Source organism: Fundulus heteroclitus, chromosome 22, assembly GCF_011125445.2.
Source record: "Fundulus heteroclitus isolate FHET01 chromosome 22, MU-UCD_Fhet_4.1, whole genome shotgun sequence".
In the NCBI taxonomy this organism is placed as follows: Eukaryota; Metazoa; Chordata; class Actinopteri; order Cyprinodontiformes; family Fundulidae; genus Fundulus; species Fundulus heteroclitus.
Window position 1 is genome coordinate 33,562,021 of NC_046382.1, and position 16,560 is coordinate 33,578,580.

The 16,560-nt window shown below is 41.3% G+C and overlaps 3 protein-coding genes across 6 annotated transcripts in view; all 3 read right to left on the minus strand.

Moving 5' to 3' along the window:
- kcnh1a (potassium voltage-gated channel, subfamily H (eag-related), member 1a) overlaps positions 1–6,173 on the minus strand; it is a 90,499-nt gene extending 84,326 nt beyond the window's left edge. For all 4 annotated transcript variants that reach the window (XM_012878392.3, XM_036126441.1, XM_036126440.1 and 1 more), the window contains exon 1: positions 5,863–6,173. In XM_012878392.3, coding sequence (XP_012733846.2) covers positions 5,863–5,935 — 73 coding nt within the window. In that variant the 5' untranslated portion in view covers positions 5,936–6,173. The remainder of the gene's footprint in view (positions 1–5,862) is intronic.
- Positions 6,174–8,985: 2,812 nt separating this feature from the next.
- Positions 8,986–9,554, minus strand: LOC118557183 (ribosomal protein 63, mitochondrial-like). Its single transcript, XM_036126609.1, has one exon. It carries the CDS (start codon positions 9,527–9,529, stop codon positions 9,218–9,220), a length of 312 nt encoding a protein of 103 aa, XP_035982502.1. The 5' UTR covers positions 9,530–9,554; the 3' UTR covers positions 8,986–9,217.
- A 4,259-nt stretch (positions 9,555–13,813) lies between these two features.
- On the minus strand, positions 13,814–16,142 carry LOC105924550 (ribosomal protein 63, mitochondrial). The gene is made up of 2 exons (XM_036126610.1): positions 16,003–16,142; positions 13,814–14,373 (listed from the first exon to the last, which is right to left on the minus strand). Exon 2 carries the CDS (start codon positions 14,356–14,358, stop codon positions 14,047–14,049), a length of 312 nt encoding a protein of 103 aa, XP_035982503.1. The 5' UTR covers positions 14,359–14,373; positions 16,003–16,142; the 3' UTR covers positions 13,814–14,046.
- Positions 16,143–16,560: the final 418 nt, after the last annotated feature.

Consider the following 16,560-nt stretch of genomic DNA (forward strand, 5'->3'; position numbering starts at 1 on the left):
ATTACAAACCTTAACCTATTACAAATTTCCTTTTCACCTATTTGTACAATATACAAACAGCGGTTCCAAGAAACAAAGAGTCCGACAGCATAACCTGCGGCGCACATAGGATGCTTTGCAAGCTTTGCTGCTTTAACTGCCAATGTTTTCTTGGCTGCTACTCGTGATGCAACATTACAGCACGATTTAGTCTCACACAGGCACAGCAACACAAAATAAACTGCTTTAACGTTTTTAGATTTTAACAATGTTTTTCTGTACAAATTGTACAAATAGAGCAAACTAATTTTGTGTATAAGATGCAGAAAATATGCAATGATTATATTACAAATTCTTTTTTACTGGAAAAAAGTCAGGAATGGGAGGGACTGTTACTGTTAATGGTGTAAAGCAGCTTTACAATAATATGCAATTTCTGGGGTTGAGGGTGTTACTTTTCTGTCTTTTACCTCTGGTTCACTTAAAGAAATGTGCTCGGATAAAGTCAATTCCAAAAAAGAAAGGTCACAAGGAAATCAAGGAAAATCAAGTATTTTAAGTCATTAAAGGAATCAAAACAAAGATATCTCAGTTTTTAATACCACTTGAACCAACACCATGTACTTTGATGTAGCTTTTTTGAGTTTAATGAAAATCATATAAGGATTAGAGACATTTCTTTTTATTGAAAAATTTGGATCATCTCATAATTCCTGCAATTTCTGAGTTAAAACGAACGTTTCTTTATTGAAAAACAGCAGGATATTTGTTTTATGTCTTATGGTTTCTAATCAGCTGAAAGTAGCACAGGCAGATCAGACCTCAGAGAAAACCGGAAATCAGTATCAGCCAAGAAGAGCCTGATTGGTACATCTGTAGTTACAATAAAATACTATTTTCCTGAATTATTGGATTCAATTTCCTGTCCCTTTGCCACAACACAGAAAACAAGGTGGACACATGTCACGGTGTTAAAGCCAACCCATGGCAGATACAGTCAGACTTGTGAAAAGGTTCTTTCACAGGCCGGATGATACAAGAATGTAACATTGTGGGGCAAATTAATCATCAAAACTAAATAAACTGATCCAATACCTCCTACTTTCTCAAACAGGGCAGACGCAGATGAGGACAAAGGTGTTGGCACCTGTGGCTGACAGTAAATTCGTCTTTTTCTGCATTCAAATAATCTCAAAAGAAAATGAAAGTCTTTAACCTGGTTTGGGGGGATAAAAACGTCCATCTAAAGAAATACCTAATTTAACTTTATCATCAGTTGTTGGCAAAAATTACAAATGCAACTGAACCATTTCATAATGTGTACTTTACTTATTAAGTAGGTTTCTAGGAAGTTTGATTTAGTCATCCACAACTTTGTTTCCCTGGGGTTTAAAGTGACGAGACACAGAGGCCCATTTCTTTTAGCCACTGGCCACTAGTCTGGAGGAGGACATACTGTATATAATTATTTTGCTGCCATGAATGATGAGGAAGGAGGGGGTAAAGAAATCTCCGAAGCACAGTTAGAGAACTGCAGCAGAGAGAGGTATCTTGGGGCCACCAGATCCCTGTAACACCAGTTAGGCGTTAGATGTGGATTCCACTTCGGTGTTTGGGAGCGATGCCACAGAAAAGCCTTCTTCTGTCCTACCTTCACAAAAGGAAGCATGGGGAATTTTACCAAGCTCTGCTGGGACTCAACTGGACTGTGTGGTTTAATCAGATGAGACTTATGCTACGTTCACAATGCAGGACTTGATGCTCAATTGCTTTTTTTATGTTCCTGAAATCTGATTTTTTATATTTTTTTTGCGTGGTCGTTCATACTACTAATTATATGCGACTGCCATCAGAATTCAGTCAGACCGATTCAAGACCCCAAAGCGACCCGCATGCGCAGATAACACAGGGAGAAAGTAGACGTCATACAGCAGAGCCCTGTTTATGTGAGTAATGGTGAATGTGATTGTTACTGTAAGTGTTCAATAGAACTTTGTTAAAAAAAAGTAATAGTGGATACGGCGTTTCAGTGTTATCATGAAGTTGTTGAGCAATGTGGGTCGACGATATTAAGACCACATCATAACAAGATGCAAAAAGATAGGGAGCAAAAACAGCGCAGCAATGAAAATTGGCCGTTTGTGGAGCTGTGACTGCTGCTGATGTAGAGAAGTCTGTGTGAATGTTAGGGAGAGCCAGGACAGTGACGTAAAAGACGTATGAAATGCGATGTGACCATTCAGACTGCAGGCGCTTTGAAAAATGTCCGATAAGTCTCCGATTTAGTATTACACTTGGAAGTGGCACAAATCTAAATTTTTTTGGGGGGTCAAAATATCGAAATTGGGCCTTTCACACTGCCACAAAAAAGACAGATATGGGTCGCATACAGTGTCCAAAATTAGCTTCCTACTTCACCAGCCAAGTTGGCCGGTAGATGTAAAAATCAACCAGCCAAGCGTATTTTTTTACTGGCCAACCTATTAATTCTTAACCTGACAACAGCCAGCTGTATGTCTCGCTCCGCCTAGCTCCACTCACATACATCTGGGACACCGCGAAAGGAGTTGCCTTTACTGAAGGCTGGGCCTTATCAAAACTCCTTGCATATGATTGGATAAGCCACTTGTCTGTCATCTTTATCGACGTGCTATTTCAACCACTCACACCGAAGCTAACCCGTGACGCTGATGAGACCGACGCAGGAAAAAAAATAAACAATTTTTTTATGTGTTTGCGGCTCTTGTGGCACGTATTTTATTGACAGTGAGCTGACAGGAAGAGGGGGGAAGACAGGCGGCAAAGCGCCGCGGGTCGGAGTCGATCCCGGGCCGAGCGCGTTGAGGACTAATAGGCCTCCTTATATGGTTAGCGCTAACCGCTAACCGCTCCGGGGCTCGTCCGCGTTGCGCGTCCGCGCCCCGGAAAACAAAACTTGCCAAATCCGGTCGGGAGAAGGACAAAAACATGGTTTCCACCAACAAAAGCCTTCAGAGCCGTTCTCTGATGTTCTTTTAATTAAACAATATTAGATAGATTGGACAACACAGAAGAAATAGCAGCATCAATGCTAACGCTTGCTTCCTCGATGCGAGCCGCCATTTTTGTTGGAATCTCACGGTCACTTCTCCACTACGTCACATCCAGGAAACACCCGCCCTGCGTCCTGATTGGCCAGACCATAAATTTGGTTGGGGAAATCACATTCAATGAGCCGTGTCCCAGATGTATGTGAGTGGAGCTAGGCGGAGCGATACATGCAGCTGGCTGTTGTCAGGTTAATTAATTCTGACCGACTCCTGCTAAATATCTCCACATAATCCCACTACGTAATTAGCCTGAGCTAAACGCTAGTTGTTAGCTAATGGACATGACATAGTTGCTGTAGTTCCCACGTCACATGTGCGAGTATTTCTTTACGCGAGGCCTTGTTGTCATACGAGCTGACAGCAGAGGAACATAAAGAAGCATCCACCCAAATGCTGACTGAAAAACACGACTTATTTGGTACAAACATTTACTCACCATGTGGCAGCTAGCCCTCTGAAATTTACTCGCCAAACGGAAAATTCACTCACATTTCGCATATGAGCAAAAAGATCGGATTTGGGTCGCATTTGCCTGCAATATGAATGTAGCCTAAGATTATGACACGCTCTGATGGATTTTAGCGTGAAACTAAGGGTGAACATGCACAAGCACAACCTGCCCACTGTTAAGTATAGGGAAGGATTTATGACGCTGTGGGCCTGTTCATTCGGAACCTTGTTATAGTACATGGAGTCAAAAACTCCCTTTATTTAAAAAATCTGGTTTACCAGAAGACATAAAATAGGTCATCATTGGATCCTTGAACAGGATGATGACTTTTTTTGTTCTAACTCTGTGAAACCATATAAGCAGGGGTACCACGATTGTGCCACTGGTGAATTTGTTGAAAAAAGAGAAAAATCTTAATGTGGGATTTTTGTTTCCCATTGAATAAATATGAAATGTTTCTAAATGTTTAGCGGGTTACAGCATTAAAGGTTTAGTTTGTTTAAGAGGCTGTTGTTTTTACACTCACATCTTTACAAGAGGTGATTATAAGTGCAATGTGTGCTGTATATGTGTGCTGTATATGTGTGCTGTATATGTGCAGTAAAAATAACATTAACATTTATGGAAGGGAAGAAAAATATAGGGGCTGCCAACGAATATGTATGCATCTGCAGGCTGCTCTTAAGTGTTTGCGTTCTTTACGTGCCAACAACGTAAACGTGTCTAGAGAGAAAGCTCTACAACAGATTTTAATGGAGAGAACAATCTTTCATAATTAGGAAATCAGATAAAACACTGGCTAGGAATGTAAAAATCCATACGTCTAGGCAGTTGTGATGAGTTGTTTATTTAACAGTAAAAGGTTACTTAAAAGGAAGATCTCCTTTATCATTTATGAGCTTGCACCCACCACTGTCTTAGTGGCGTCCTGCAGGATTAGAGGTTTCCCTTTCTGTTTTTGTTGTTGTTTGTAGCAATAAACTGCTCACTAATCAATGAACCACAAGGAGATTAAAAGAAACGTATGTTCTAAATTAGGATTCTTTATTAAATTGTTTATAGATCCGGAATCTTTGAAACAAGACGTGCCTTTTTCGACACCTCGAATTTGAACGCAGAGAAGCTTTTTACACACTTCCACATTTTGGTGTTGCACTGATGAAGCAATCATTTAACGGAAAGGTGCGATCACGGCTCACGACAAAACAAACGGGATGGTGTTCATGCATGCATACATCGTGGCCCCAAAGCTGGATCGCACCGAAAAGCCCTCCAGCATCCCTGCTTCGGTTTCACAGATCACTGCTTAGTGTCACACCTCTCCAGCTCATCCTGTCATATCCTGTTCCATCTAATAAAGGCCAAAGGGTGACAGGAAACAGTGCACAGGGCTCCCATCAGGGCTTTCAATTTTCAGACGGGGTTAAATATGTGTCTGTGTCCAGCATGAAGGATTATCTGTCTTCTACTAAATATTCTGTTGTTGTTGGGTTTTTTTTTTTACCTATAAAGCATCAATTACGTTTAAGCCATTTCTTATTTCTATTTCACAAATGATTGGAGGCACCGTGATTACCATACTAAGGGTTTAATCTGAATCATTGTTATCCTTGAACAAAGTCTGTAATTGCTTGCTTAATCGTGTCTTTTTTTTTATTCTAGTTTGAAAATCTGCAGCATTCTACCAAATAAAAAGATAAAGAAGAACTCCATTTGTTTCTGTTCCGTCTGGGTGAGCAGAATCTGTCGTTTAGTGGATGCTGCGCGTTAAATCTTCTCAACAGCGTCGGGGTTTAAGTTGAGTTTGAAACTGCAGCCTGGATGATGCTTCTCCTCACTGGGAATGCTGATGAGCTCCCCGGCAGTCCTGCGCCTCTGTGCGCGGTAGGAATCGGCATCCTTTTAGCCCTCCTCGCTGACGGAAAAGCCCTCTCCGTCCTATCTGATTCCTACATTTCTCAGCGGAGACTTCCAGTGCTCTTATGTAATCAATTGAATGATTACAGTGACCCGCGCTATCTCTCCTCACTGCTTTGCGCTGCAGGGACCCCGGGTTTGAAACTGATGCTTTAAAAAAAAAATCCAGTCGCTCTGAAAATAGATCTCGGTAATTACATCAGCAGGATCTAGGCACTCTCCGGTAGTTTTCCCCTTGAACTTTTTTTTTTTATTAATAAATGTTTGTCTCCGCGCAACTAATTAGTCTCATCCTTCCTTTCGTTTGATTGTTTAATTGGTTCCACGCTGTCTGTAACAATTTCTGTTCCTAGATGGAGATCTGCGCTAAACTATTTCCACCTTGCAGCCTATATAGTCTGCCATCATAGTGATCATCATCCTTACCGTTCGACCGTCTGACAATATTTTCCAAAAAAGTATTCTGGGGGGCCACAAGTCCCCTCCGCCCCCCCGCCATGCTGCGGCTTCCACTCAGTCCTCTGCAGATGAAAATGTACCCCTCGGCGCCTCGCTGCTCTTCATGCTTCCTCTTGTTTCTGAGGAGCTGCGTGCGTTTCGTGGACAGGGGCTGTCTGCTCTGCCCGTTAGCCGCCTCCTCCTCTTCCTCCTTCTCCTCCTCCTCCGCCCGCTTGGATGCGTTGGCGCCTCACGCACCGCCTCATCATGCAGGAGAGGAAAACAAGACCGCGATGCGCCGTTCCTCACCGCACCGCACCGCACCGCACAGGAGGGGCAGCAGCGCGCCCAGAAGGTCCTGCAGCGCCATCTGCTGGACACAGATGGTTCCGATGAAAAGGCTTTTCATTTGCCGGCTGTATCTCCAATATTCCCACCTCAGGGACTTATTACGTTTTGGCACGTTACAACCACAGATTTCAACATATTTTATTGGAATTGTATGCACATAATTATAAAGCTGACATAAAAGAACGCATGATTTTCTGTATTTTTTTTTTGTACAAATCAGAACTGAAAAGTGTGGAGTGTGTTTCATTGAGTTCAGTCATTCTAACTCTGACACCCCTAAATAAAATCCAGGTCACTCTATTCCCTTGAGAACTCACATATTTGGTCTATGGAGTTATTTTGTGTTCTATTTAATGTCGGTACAAATACTGCTGTTCTGTTGCAGCTTTCTAAATGAACCCTATAGGCAGTTGCCCAGGGCAGAAAAAGAATGGGGTTGCACAAGTGCCATGTAAAAAAACAACAACAACATATAACTTACAGTGGAATCCCTTGATACAAATGTTTAATGACATCAAAATGCCTACTTTAATGTCCCTCATTTTTAAAAGGAGGGTTCGGTTGCGTGCCGGCAGCTCTGTCTCTAGACTGAACCCCTGCGGCAGGCGTGTGACGTTGTGGTTTCGGTACTGTCTTCTTAGGCCAGAGGAAGGGGAAGACCAGCTGGGTCGGCGTGCTCAAAGAATCCAGTCATTTTTTGGACACAAGTCCTCCGTACAAATTTGGCTCAGTTGCACCAGTTTTGTCAGGAGGAATGGGTCAAAGTTCCTGCCAGCTGTTGTGAGAAGCTTGTGAAAAGGAAATTCAAAAAGTTTGACCCAAGTCATACTGGGCTGCACAGTGGTGGAGTGGGTAGCGCTGTTGCCTTGCAGCAAGAAGGTCCTGGGTTTGAGTCCAACCCTGGGTCTTTCTACATGGAGTTTGCATGTTCTCCCTGTGCATGCGTGGGTTCTCCCCGGGTACTCTGACTTCCTCCCACAGACCAAAAACATGACTGTTAGGTTAATTGGCTTCTCCAAATTGTCCTTAGGTGTGAATGGTTGTTTGTCCTGTCTGTCTCTGTGTTGCCCTGCAACAGACTGGTAACCTGCCCAGGGTGTACCCCGCCTCTCACCCAGTGAACGCTGGAGATAGGAACCAACAACCCCCGTGACCCCATGAGGGATTAAGCGGTTTGGAAAATGGATGGATGGTGTGTTAACTTCTGACCTTCAAGAAAGTAATAAAACAATGTCTAAAACATGATCGCTCTCATTACTCTGGCATTTAGAAAACAGAAATGATTTTGGGAATCCTACCATACCTAGGAGAGGAAAAGTTTGTTCAGATTTCATGTCTGACAGTGAGGGAAAAAAAAGCTTGTCTTTTTGAATAGTGTATGCAAACTTCTGGTTTCAACTGTAGCTGAGTATTAGAAAACCCACACACCCCACAGTCATGATGCTTCTGATTCTGTGTAAAGGGACCGGTTTACAATAATGGCTGTGTGGAGTTCCTCCTCAAACAGGAGGTTCTGAAGGAACCGGTTATAGTGCATTTCTTCGACACATCTGGGTAAAAGGTCCCTCCAGGCATTAATCAGAAGAACTGTGTACTTTGAACATTTGATTAGAAAAGGGAAACAAAAAGCTCACCAAGTTTATCAAGCCGTAGTACACTGTGAAGCATGCTAAGGCACAGGGATGTTTCTCAAACTGGTACCAGGCCTATTTATCTTACACCAGAGGGCGATCCAATTAGTGTTTTGACAACGCCTCGAAAAGCTCCAATAGGCAAGCAGCATCTTGGTTCCAGACCAACAAGATTAGTGTTATGATTATAATAATCTCATTGGAAACTAGTTGGGTGACACCAAACAATATTGTCTCTAAGGCTAGATCAAGAAATGTAAAATAACTGCAACGCAGCCCAAACATCCTGGGCTGGGTATCTGCTACAGGTGCCAGAAGACGGCCAACTCACTGCAAGGCAGATGTTACACGTGTAACAGGGGTCAGTCTAAGGAAAGCTAGTCTTCAAGCATTTTTTCATATAGTAACTATAGACAGTGATTCTTTTACAAAGCCCCATATTTCCTTTGTCGTCACTTTCTATAGAATGACGTCTTCCTCATGTTTTGCTCTGGAACAGAATGTAGTGTTGCCAGCGCATTTGTATGTATAACAGGAAAACTACTAGGAGGATTTTATGCTTCATTACATTTTTGTAAAACACACAGTCATGGCCTTTGCATAGGAAATCTAATTACACCAGATTACTGAGGATGTCTATATTAGGTAGGTCAACATTTTGTATTGCTTTCCTTACGAGGTGTGTGCTTGCAGTCGATCCTTAAATGGTAAGAATGGCCTAAATTACATCCTCTTTGCTTATATTGCAGTTGTCACATGAAGGCAAGGCTTTATCAGACAAGCTGTTTATCTCAAGTCATAAAACAGGTTTCATCATCAGTAACGTGTTGATACTAGACATCCTGCTGCTTGACTAGAAGGACAAACAAGCAGATAAATATTCCCTGGAGCAAGATTTAAAGCAACAACTGCATATATATATTTTGGATGAAAAAAAGAAAGGCTGTGCTTTGCATTGAAGATAAAGTCATCTATTTTATAGTTAGAAAATTTGGCCCGAGGTCCTCAGACAATTTAGATAATTTCAATATGAAACACTTGAACGTGATAACTAGGAGATGCATGCATGAAACTTAACTTTGTTCTAAAGTTGACACCTAGACTTAAAAACACACACGCACACACAAAATGGTGTCAAGCAGGTTTAATCTTAACAGAAAAAGTTACACACCAGACACTGAAGTGTTTGTTCTTAAACATAATCAGAATCACAAAAAACAATGTTTTAAGCAGACAGGCAGGTTCTCCAATCCATATTCGAATCCCTCCTCTTCTGCAAACGTCTGCTCAACATAAATTAGGAAACGGACATTTTGTTACTTTATAAAATCAGTCTTTGCATCTAAACTTGGCTGCCGTTGTTAACTCGACCAGTTCTGGGTGATTCTCAGGTGATTCAGGTGATCCGTTATGCGCTTGTGCTCGGGAAACTTGGCAAACCTGGCCTCCTTGATCTTCAGCCAGTTTTGGGCCCGGCGCTCGGCGGCGTGTGAATGCTCCTGCTCCCTGGTCATGTACGGGCGGCTGATCCAGTACTCGTTCTCGGCCTCGCGCTCCAGGTGACCCACCATTTTGCTTTTCATCTGCCACGTAATCTTACGCGGACGGCGATACTTCCCGATCCACTGCTTCCCGGGAATACCTTTGCGCAGCAGGCAGAGGGTGAGGAACATGGCGGCAAATTCAACCTGGAATGGCAAAAAAAAAAAACAGTTGAACGTTAAAAAATAATCATGACGAAGATAAACGTTGCAAACGCCCAAATTCTCAGAATGGGATTTTGATGATCACTTTTACTAAGATAAGATGCCCCTTGAAATCAGCATTTGTAACATTGGGGTTTACTGCATTTACTAAGTGCAGCTTAGAACAATTACACAACCTTATGTACCTAAAATAGCCTTTTTTGATAATGGGTAAGCAGTCCAAATAGAGGAATCAATGTAATAATGGGTGGAAAGGCCTTGCAGAATTTAAATAAGTAGAGTTCCCATCACTACGTTCACACAGCAAGCAATTATGTGAACATAGCCTCAGACTAACGCAATTAGACCCGTAATTATCCTTCACACTCGTACTGAATTATACTAGTTATCGTCAAGAAAACTGTAAACATAGATCTTGTGCCAGTGATGGCATGGTTTGTATCTTTGCTTAAGAGTTTTATTTCCAAGCAGTGATGAGACACTTGAAACTACTTTATACCATGCTCCAAGCACGTCATTTCAAAACATTTGTTTCATTCTGCTGGAAATCACCTGATCAAGGAGACATGAAGAGTCACAGTGACGACATTTGATCAGCTTTATTGCTCCGTGGCAAAGGGCGTGCAGCTGCCCTGTTGTGTGGGTTGGCTCTGCAGACGGGGAGCTTCCGTGATAATACAGACAATTTAGCTGCAGCGCCATAGTTTGAACTTCATCAGTAGTTTCAGATAAGAAGTTAAAATTTACAGATACAAAGAGAGACCTAACTGACTGGCTTAAGTGATCATGTTAATAATTTTTTTTTAAATGCTATTTAAATAAATATATGATTTAAAGGCAGAAGGAGAATAGATAGATAGATAGATAGATAGATAGATAGATAGATAGATAGATAGATAGATAGATAGATAGATATTTAAATGGTGGACAACAGTGGGTTCTCCATCAAATTTGGTTTAGTCCTCATTTATTAATTTTGTCAGTCAGCTGCAAACATAAATAAATCATTTGAGAAAATAAGTCCAATTCCAAGAAACATATGAGCAAAAATTTATTTGCTGTGTCATTTTTATGCCTGAAGCCTGATAAAACCTTACTAAGCCATCACTACGTTCCCACTAGTTTATTTCAATGTTGTTTTGCTGATGACGTCTCTTTAGTCATCAAATGCATGCATTCACTAGTTTGGTTTGTTAAAGACACAAAAAGAGAGAGCATCTTTAAACCTTTACGCTTACCCACCGAACTAATCTCACGGTTAATATCAGATACTCACTCCGGATGAATTAGGCTAATTTACTGGTTTACCAAAAGCTGACCTTTGAACACAACGTCACGCCGGTGATGGTTTTATAACAGCGGCGTAACGTGGTTAAAAAAAAATTACGACTTTATCTCTGCATGTTAAGCGAGGTTATTGTGTGAAAGGGTGGAAGATAAGGAGAAATAAATGCCTAAAAACAATGCTGGTGAACGGACACGCACCAGACTGACTAAACTAGCTAACGCTGAATTAGCTTAGCCTGACGTCTCTGAGCAAGGACAGACCAAAACAAAATCATTTATCTGTATAAATGATGAGCTGTATATCTACAATATTCCCACCTCAGGGACTTATTACATTTTGGCACGTTACAACCACAGATTTCAACATATTTTATTGGAATTTTATGCACATAATTATAAAGCTGAAATAAAAGAACGCATGATTTTCTGTCTTTTTTTGTACAAATCAGAACTGAAAAGTGTGGAGTGTATTTCATTGAGTTCAGTCATTCTAACTCTGACACCCCTAAATAAAATCCAGGTCACTCTATTCCCTTGAGACCTCACATATTTGATCTATACTACTGTTCTGTAGCAGCTTTCTAAATGGATCCTATAGGCAGTTGCCCAGGGCAGGATAAGAATGGGGTTGCACAAGTCCCATGTAAAAAAACAACAACAACATAATATAACTTACAGTGGAATCCCTTGATACAAATGTTTAATGACATCAAAATGCCTACTTTAATGTCCCTCATTTTTAAAAGGAGGGTTTGGTTGCGTGCCGGCAGCTCTGTCCCTAGACTGAACCCATGCGGCAGACGTGTGACGTTGTGGTTTCAGTACTGTCTTCTTAGGCCAGAGGAAGGGGAAGACCAGCTGGGTCGGCATGCTCAAAGAAACCAGTCAATTTTTGGAGACGAGTCCTCCGTACAAATTTGGCTCAGTTGCACCAGTTTTGTCAGGAGGAATGGGCCAAAGTTCCTGCCAGCTGTTGTGAGAAGCTTGTGAATAGGAAATCCAAAAGGTTTGACCCAAGTCATACTGGGCTGCACAGTGGTGGAGTGGGTAGCGCTGTTGCCTTGCAGCAAGAAGGTCCTGGGTTTGAGTCCAACCCTGGGTCTTTCTACATGGAGTTTGCATGTTCTCCCTGTGCATGCGTGGGTTCTCCCCGGGTACTCTGACTTCCTCCCACAGACCAAAAACATGACTGTTAGGTTAATTGGCTTCTCCAAATTGTCCTTAGGTGTGAATGGTTGTTTGTCCTGTCTGTCTCTGTGTTGCCCTGCAACAGACTGGTAACCTGCCCAGGGTGTACCCCGCCTCTCACCCAGTGAACGCTGGAGATAGGAACCAACAACCCCCGTGACCCCATGAGGGATTAAGCGGTTTGGAAAATGGATGGATGGTGTGTAAACTTCTGACCTTCAAGAAAGTAATAAAACAATGTCTAAAACATGATTGCTCTCATTACTCTGGCATTTAGAAAACAGAAATGATGATCTCCTACCATACCTAGGAGAGGAAAATTTTGTTCAGATTTCATGTCTGACAGTGAGGGGAAAAAAGATTGTCTTTTTGAATAGTGTATGCAAACCTCTGGTTTCAACTGTAGCTGAGTATTAGAAAACCCACACACCCAACAGTCATGATGCTGCTGATTCTGTGTAAAGGGACCTGTTCAGAATAATGGCTGTGTGGAGTTCCTCCTCAAACAGGAGGTTCTGAAGGAACCGGTTATAGTGCATTTCTTCGACACATCTGGATAAAAGGGTCCCTCCAGGCATTAATCAGAAGAACTGTGTACTTTGAACATTTGATTAGAAAAGGGAAAACAAAAAGCTCACCAAGTTTATCAAGCCATAGTACACTGTGAAGCATGGCGGCTCAGGCATAGGGATGTTTCTCAAACTGGTACCAGGCCTATTTATTTTACACCAGAGGGCGATCCAATTAGTGTTTTGACAACGCTTTCAAAAGCCCCAATAGGCAAGCAGCATCTTGGTTCCAGACCAACAAGATTTGTGTTATGATTATAATAATCTCATTGGAAACTAGTTGGGTGACACCAAACATGTTGTCTCTAAGGCTAAATCAAGAAATGTAAAATAACTGCAACGCAGCCCAAACATCCTGGGCTGGATACCTGCTACAGGTGCCAGAAGACGGCCAACTCACTGTAAGGCAGATGTTACACGTGTAACAGGGGTCAGTCTAAGGAAAGCTAGTCTTCAAGCATTTTTTCATATAGTAACTATAGACTGATTCTTTTACAAAGCCCGATATTTCCTTTATCCTCACTTTCTATAGATTGACATCTTCCTCATGTTTTGCTCTGAAACAGAATGTAGTTTTGCCAGCACATTTGTATGTATAACAGGAAAGCTACTAGTAGGATTTTATGCTTCATTACATTTTTGTAAAACACACAGTCGTGGCCTTTGCATCGGAAATCCAATTAAACTAGATTACTGAGGATGTCTATATAAGGTAGGTCAACATTTTGAATCACTTGCCTTACGAGGTGTGTGCTTGCAGTCGATCCTTAAATGGTAAGAAGGGCCTAAATTACAACCTCTTTGCTTATATTGCAGTTGTCACATGAAGGCAAGGCTTTATCAGACAAGCTGTTTATCTCAAGTCATAAAACAGGTTTCATCATCAGTAACGTGTTGATACTAGACATCCTGCTGCTTGACTAGAAGGACAAACAAGCAGATAAATATTCCCTGGAGCAAGATTTAAAGCAACAACTGCATATATATATATATATATATATATTTTGGATGAAAAAAAGAAAGGCTATGCTTTGCATTGAAGATAAAGTCATCTATTTTATAGTTAGAAAATTTGGCCCGAGGTCCTCAGACAACTTAGATAACTTCAATATGAAACACTTGAACTTGATAACTAGGAACGAGGAGATGCATGCATGAAACTTAACTTCTAAAGTTGACACCAGGACTTAAAAACACACACACAAAATGGTGTTAAGCAGGTTTAATCTTAACAGAAAAAAATTACACACCAGACACTGAAATGTTTGTTCTTAAACATAATCAGAATCACAAAAAACAACGTTTTAAGCAGACAGGCAGGTTCTTCAATCCATATTCGAAACCCTCCTCTTCAGCAAACGTCTGCTCAACATAAATTAGGAAACGGACATTTTGTTACTTTATAAAATCAGTCTTTGCATCTAAACTTGGCTGCCGTTGTTAACTCGACCAGTTCTGGGTGATTCTCAGGTGATTCAGGTGATCCGTTATGCGCTTGTGCTCGGGAAACTTGGCAAACCTGGCCTCCTTGATCTTCAGCCAGTTTTGGGCCCGGCGCTCGGCGGCGTGTGAATGCTCCTGCTCCCTGGTCATGTACGGGCGGCTGATCCAGTACTCGTTCTCGGCCTCGCGCTCCAGGTGACCCACCATTTTGCTTTTCATCTGCCACGTAATCTTACGCGGACGGCGATACTTCCCGATCCACTGCTTCCCGGGAATACCTTTGCGCAGCAGGCAGAGGGTGAGGAACATGGCGGCAAATTCAACCTGGAATGGCAAAAAAAAAAAACAGTTGAACGTTAAAAAATAATCATGACGAAGATAAACGTTGCAAACGCCCAAATTCTCAGAATGGGATTTTGATGATCACTTTTACTAAGATAAGATGCCCCTTGAAATCAGCATTTGTAACATTGGGGTTTACTGCATTTACTAAGTGCAGCTTAGAACAATTACACAACCTTATGTACCTAAAATAGCCTTTTTTGATAATGGGTAAGCAGTCCAAATAGAGGAATCAATGTAATAATGGGTGGAAAGGCCTTGCAGAATTTAAATAAGTAGAGTTCCCATCACTACGTTCACACAGCAAGCAATTATGTGAACATAGCCTCAGACTAACGCAATTAGACCCGTAATTATCCTTCACACTCGTACTGAATTATACTAGTTATCGTCAAGAAAACTGTAAACATAGATCTTGTGCCAGTGATGGCATGGTTTGTATCTTTGCTTAAGAGTTTTATTTCCAAGCAGTGATGAGACACTTGAAACTACTTTATACCATGCTCCAAGCACGTCATTTCAAAACATTTGTTTCATTCTGCTGGAAATCACCTGATCAAGGAGACATGAAGAGTCACAGTGACGACATTTGATCAGCTTTATTGCTCCGTGGCAAAGGGCGTGCAGCTGCCCTGTTGTGTGGGTTGGCTCTGCAGACGGGGAGCTTCCGTGATAATACAGACAATTTAGCTGCAGCGCCATAGTTTGAACTTCATCAGTAGTTTCAGATAAGAAGTTAAAATTTACAGATACAAAGAGAGACCTAACTGACTGGCTTAAGTGATCATGTTAATAATTTTTTTTTAAATGCTATTTAAATAAATATATGATTTAAAGGCAGAAGGAGAATAGATAGATAGATAGATAGATAGATAGATAGATAGATAGATAGATAGATAGATAGATATTTAAATGGTGGACAACAGTGGGTTCTCCATCAAATTTGGTTTAGTCCTCATTTATTAATTTTGTCAGTCAGCTGCAAACATAAATAAATCATTTGAGAAAATAAGTCCAATTCCAAGAAACATATGAGCAAAAATTTATTTGCTGTGTCATTTTTATGCCTGAAGCCTGATAAAACCTTACTAAGCCATCACTACGTTCCCACTAGTTTATTTCAATGTTGTTTTGCTGATGACGTCTCTTTAGTCATCAAATGCATGCATTCACTAGTTTGGTTTGTTAAAGACACAAAAAGAGAGAGCATCTTTAAACCTTTACGCTTACCCACCGAACTAATCTCACGGTTAATATCAGATACTCACTCCGGATGAATTAGGCTAATTTACTGGTTTACCAAAAGCTGACCTTTGAACACAACGTCACGCCGGTGATGGTTTTATAACAGCGGCGTAACGTGGTTAAAAAAAAATTACGACTTTATCTCTGCATGTTAAGCGAGGTTATTGTGTGAAAGGGTGGAAGATAAGGAGAAATAAATGCCTAAAAACAATGCTGGTGAACGGACACGCACCAGACTGACTAAACTAGCTAACGCTGAATTAGCTTAGCCTGACGTCTCTGAGCAAGGACAGACCAAAACAAAATCATTTGAAATTCACGGAAGGAATGCACCTGCAAAGAGACATTTGCTGTATTTTCCCTCACCTTATAAAAGCGCCAGACACAGTAAAAATCCTTGACGTTGAGGTGAAAACACGTCCGAAAGTAAATCAGACAAATCAACCCGTGGAAGTGTGACAGCCCGCTAGCTAGCTGGCGGGGTCGTTTGTTGTATTTCCGGTGTCAGCAGCAGCAGCTGCGACGTGTCGCTGGAGACTGAGCCGCTTCGATGGGTTCAGAATCGTTCAAGTGAACGATACAGTGAACGTAATGCTTAGGCATTTAATGGCAGTAGGATAACCCACAAATGTCTAATTATTTTTGCATTACTTTGTTGAATAGAAATACAAACGGAGGACCAAAACTTTATTACACAAACAAAACAACAAATCAAACAGCATTTTAGGAGCCGAAATGATCGGCTCTTTTTCTGGTGAGCTGTGATAAAAGAGTGACATCTATGAGAACAGACTGAATTCCCATTGCTTTCAATGGCTCAAAGACAAATAAAAAATTAAATTAAAAAAAAATTAGCAATGTTTTCTCCTAAATGCACGAAGATAAATGTTCAACAAATTGTATAAAATTAAAACGTTGCAACTG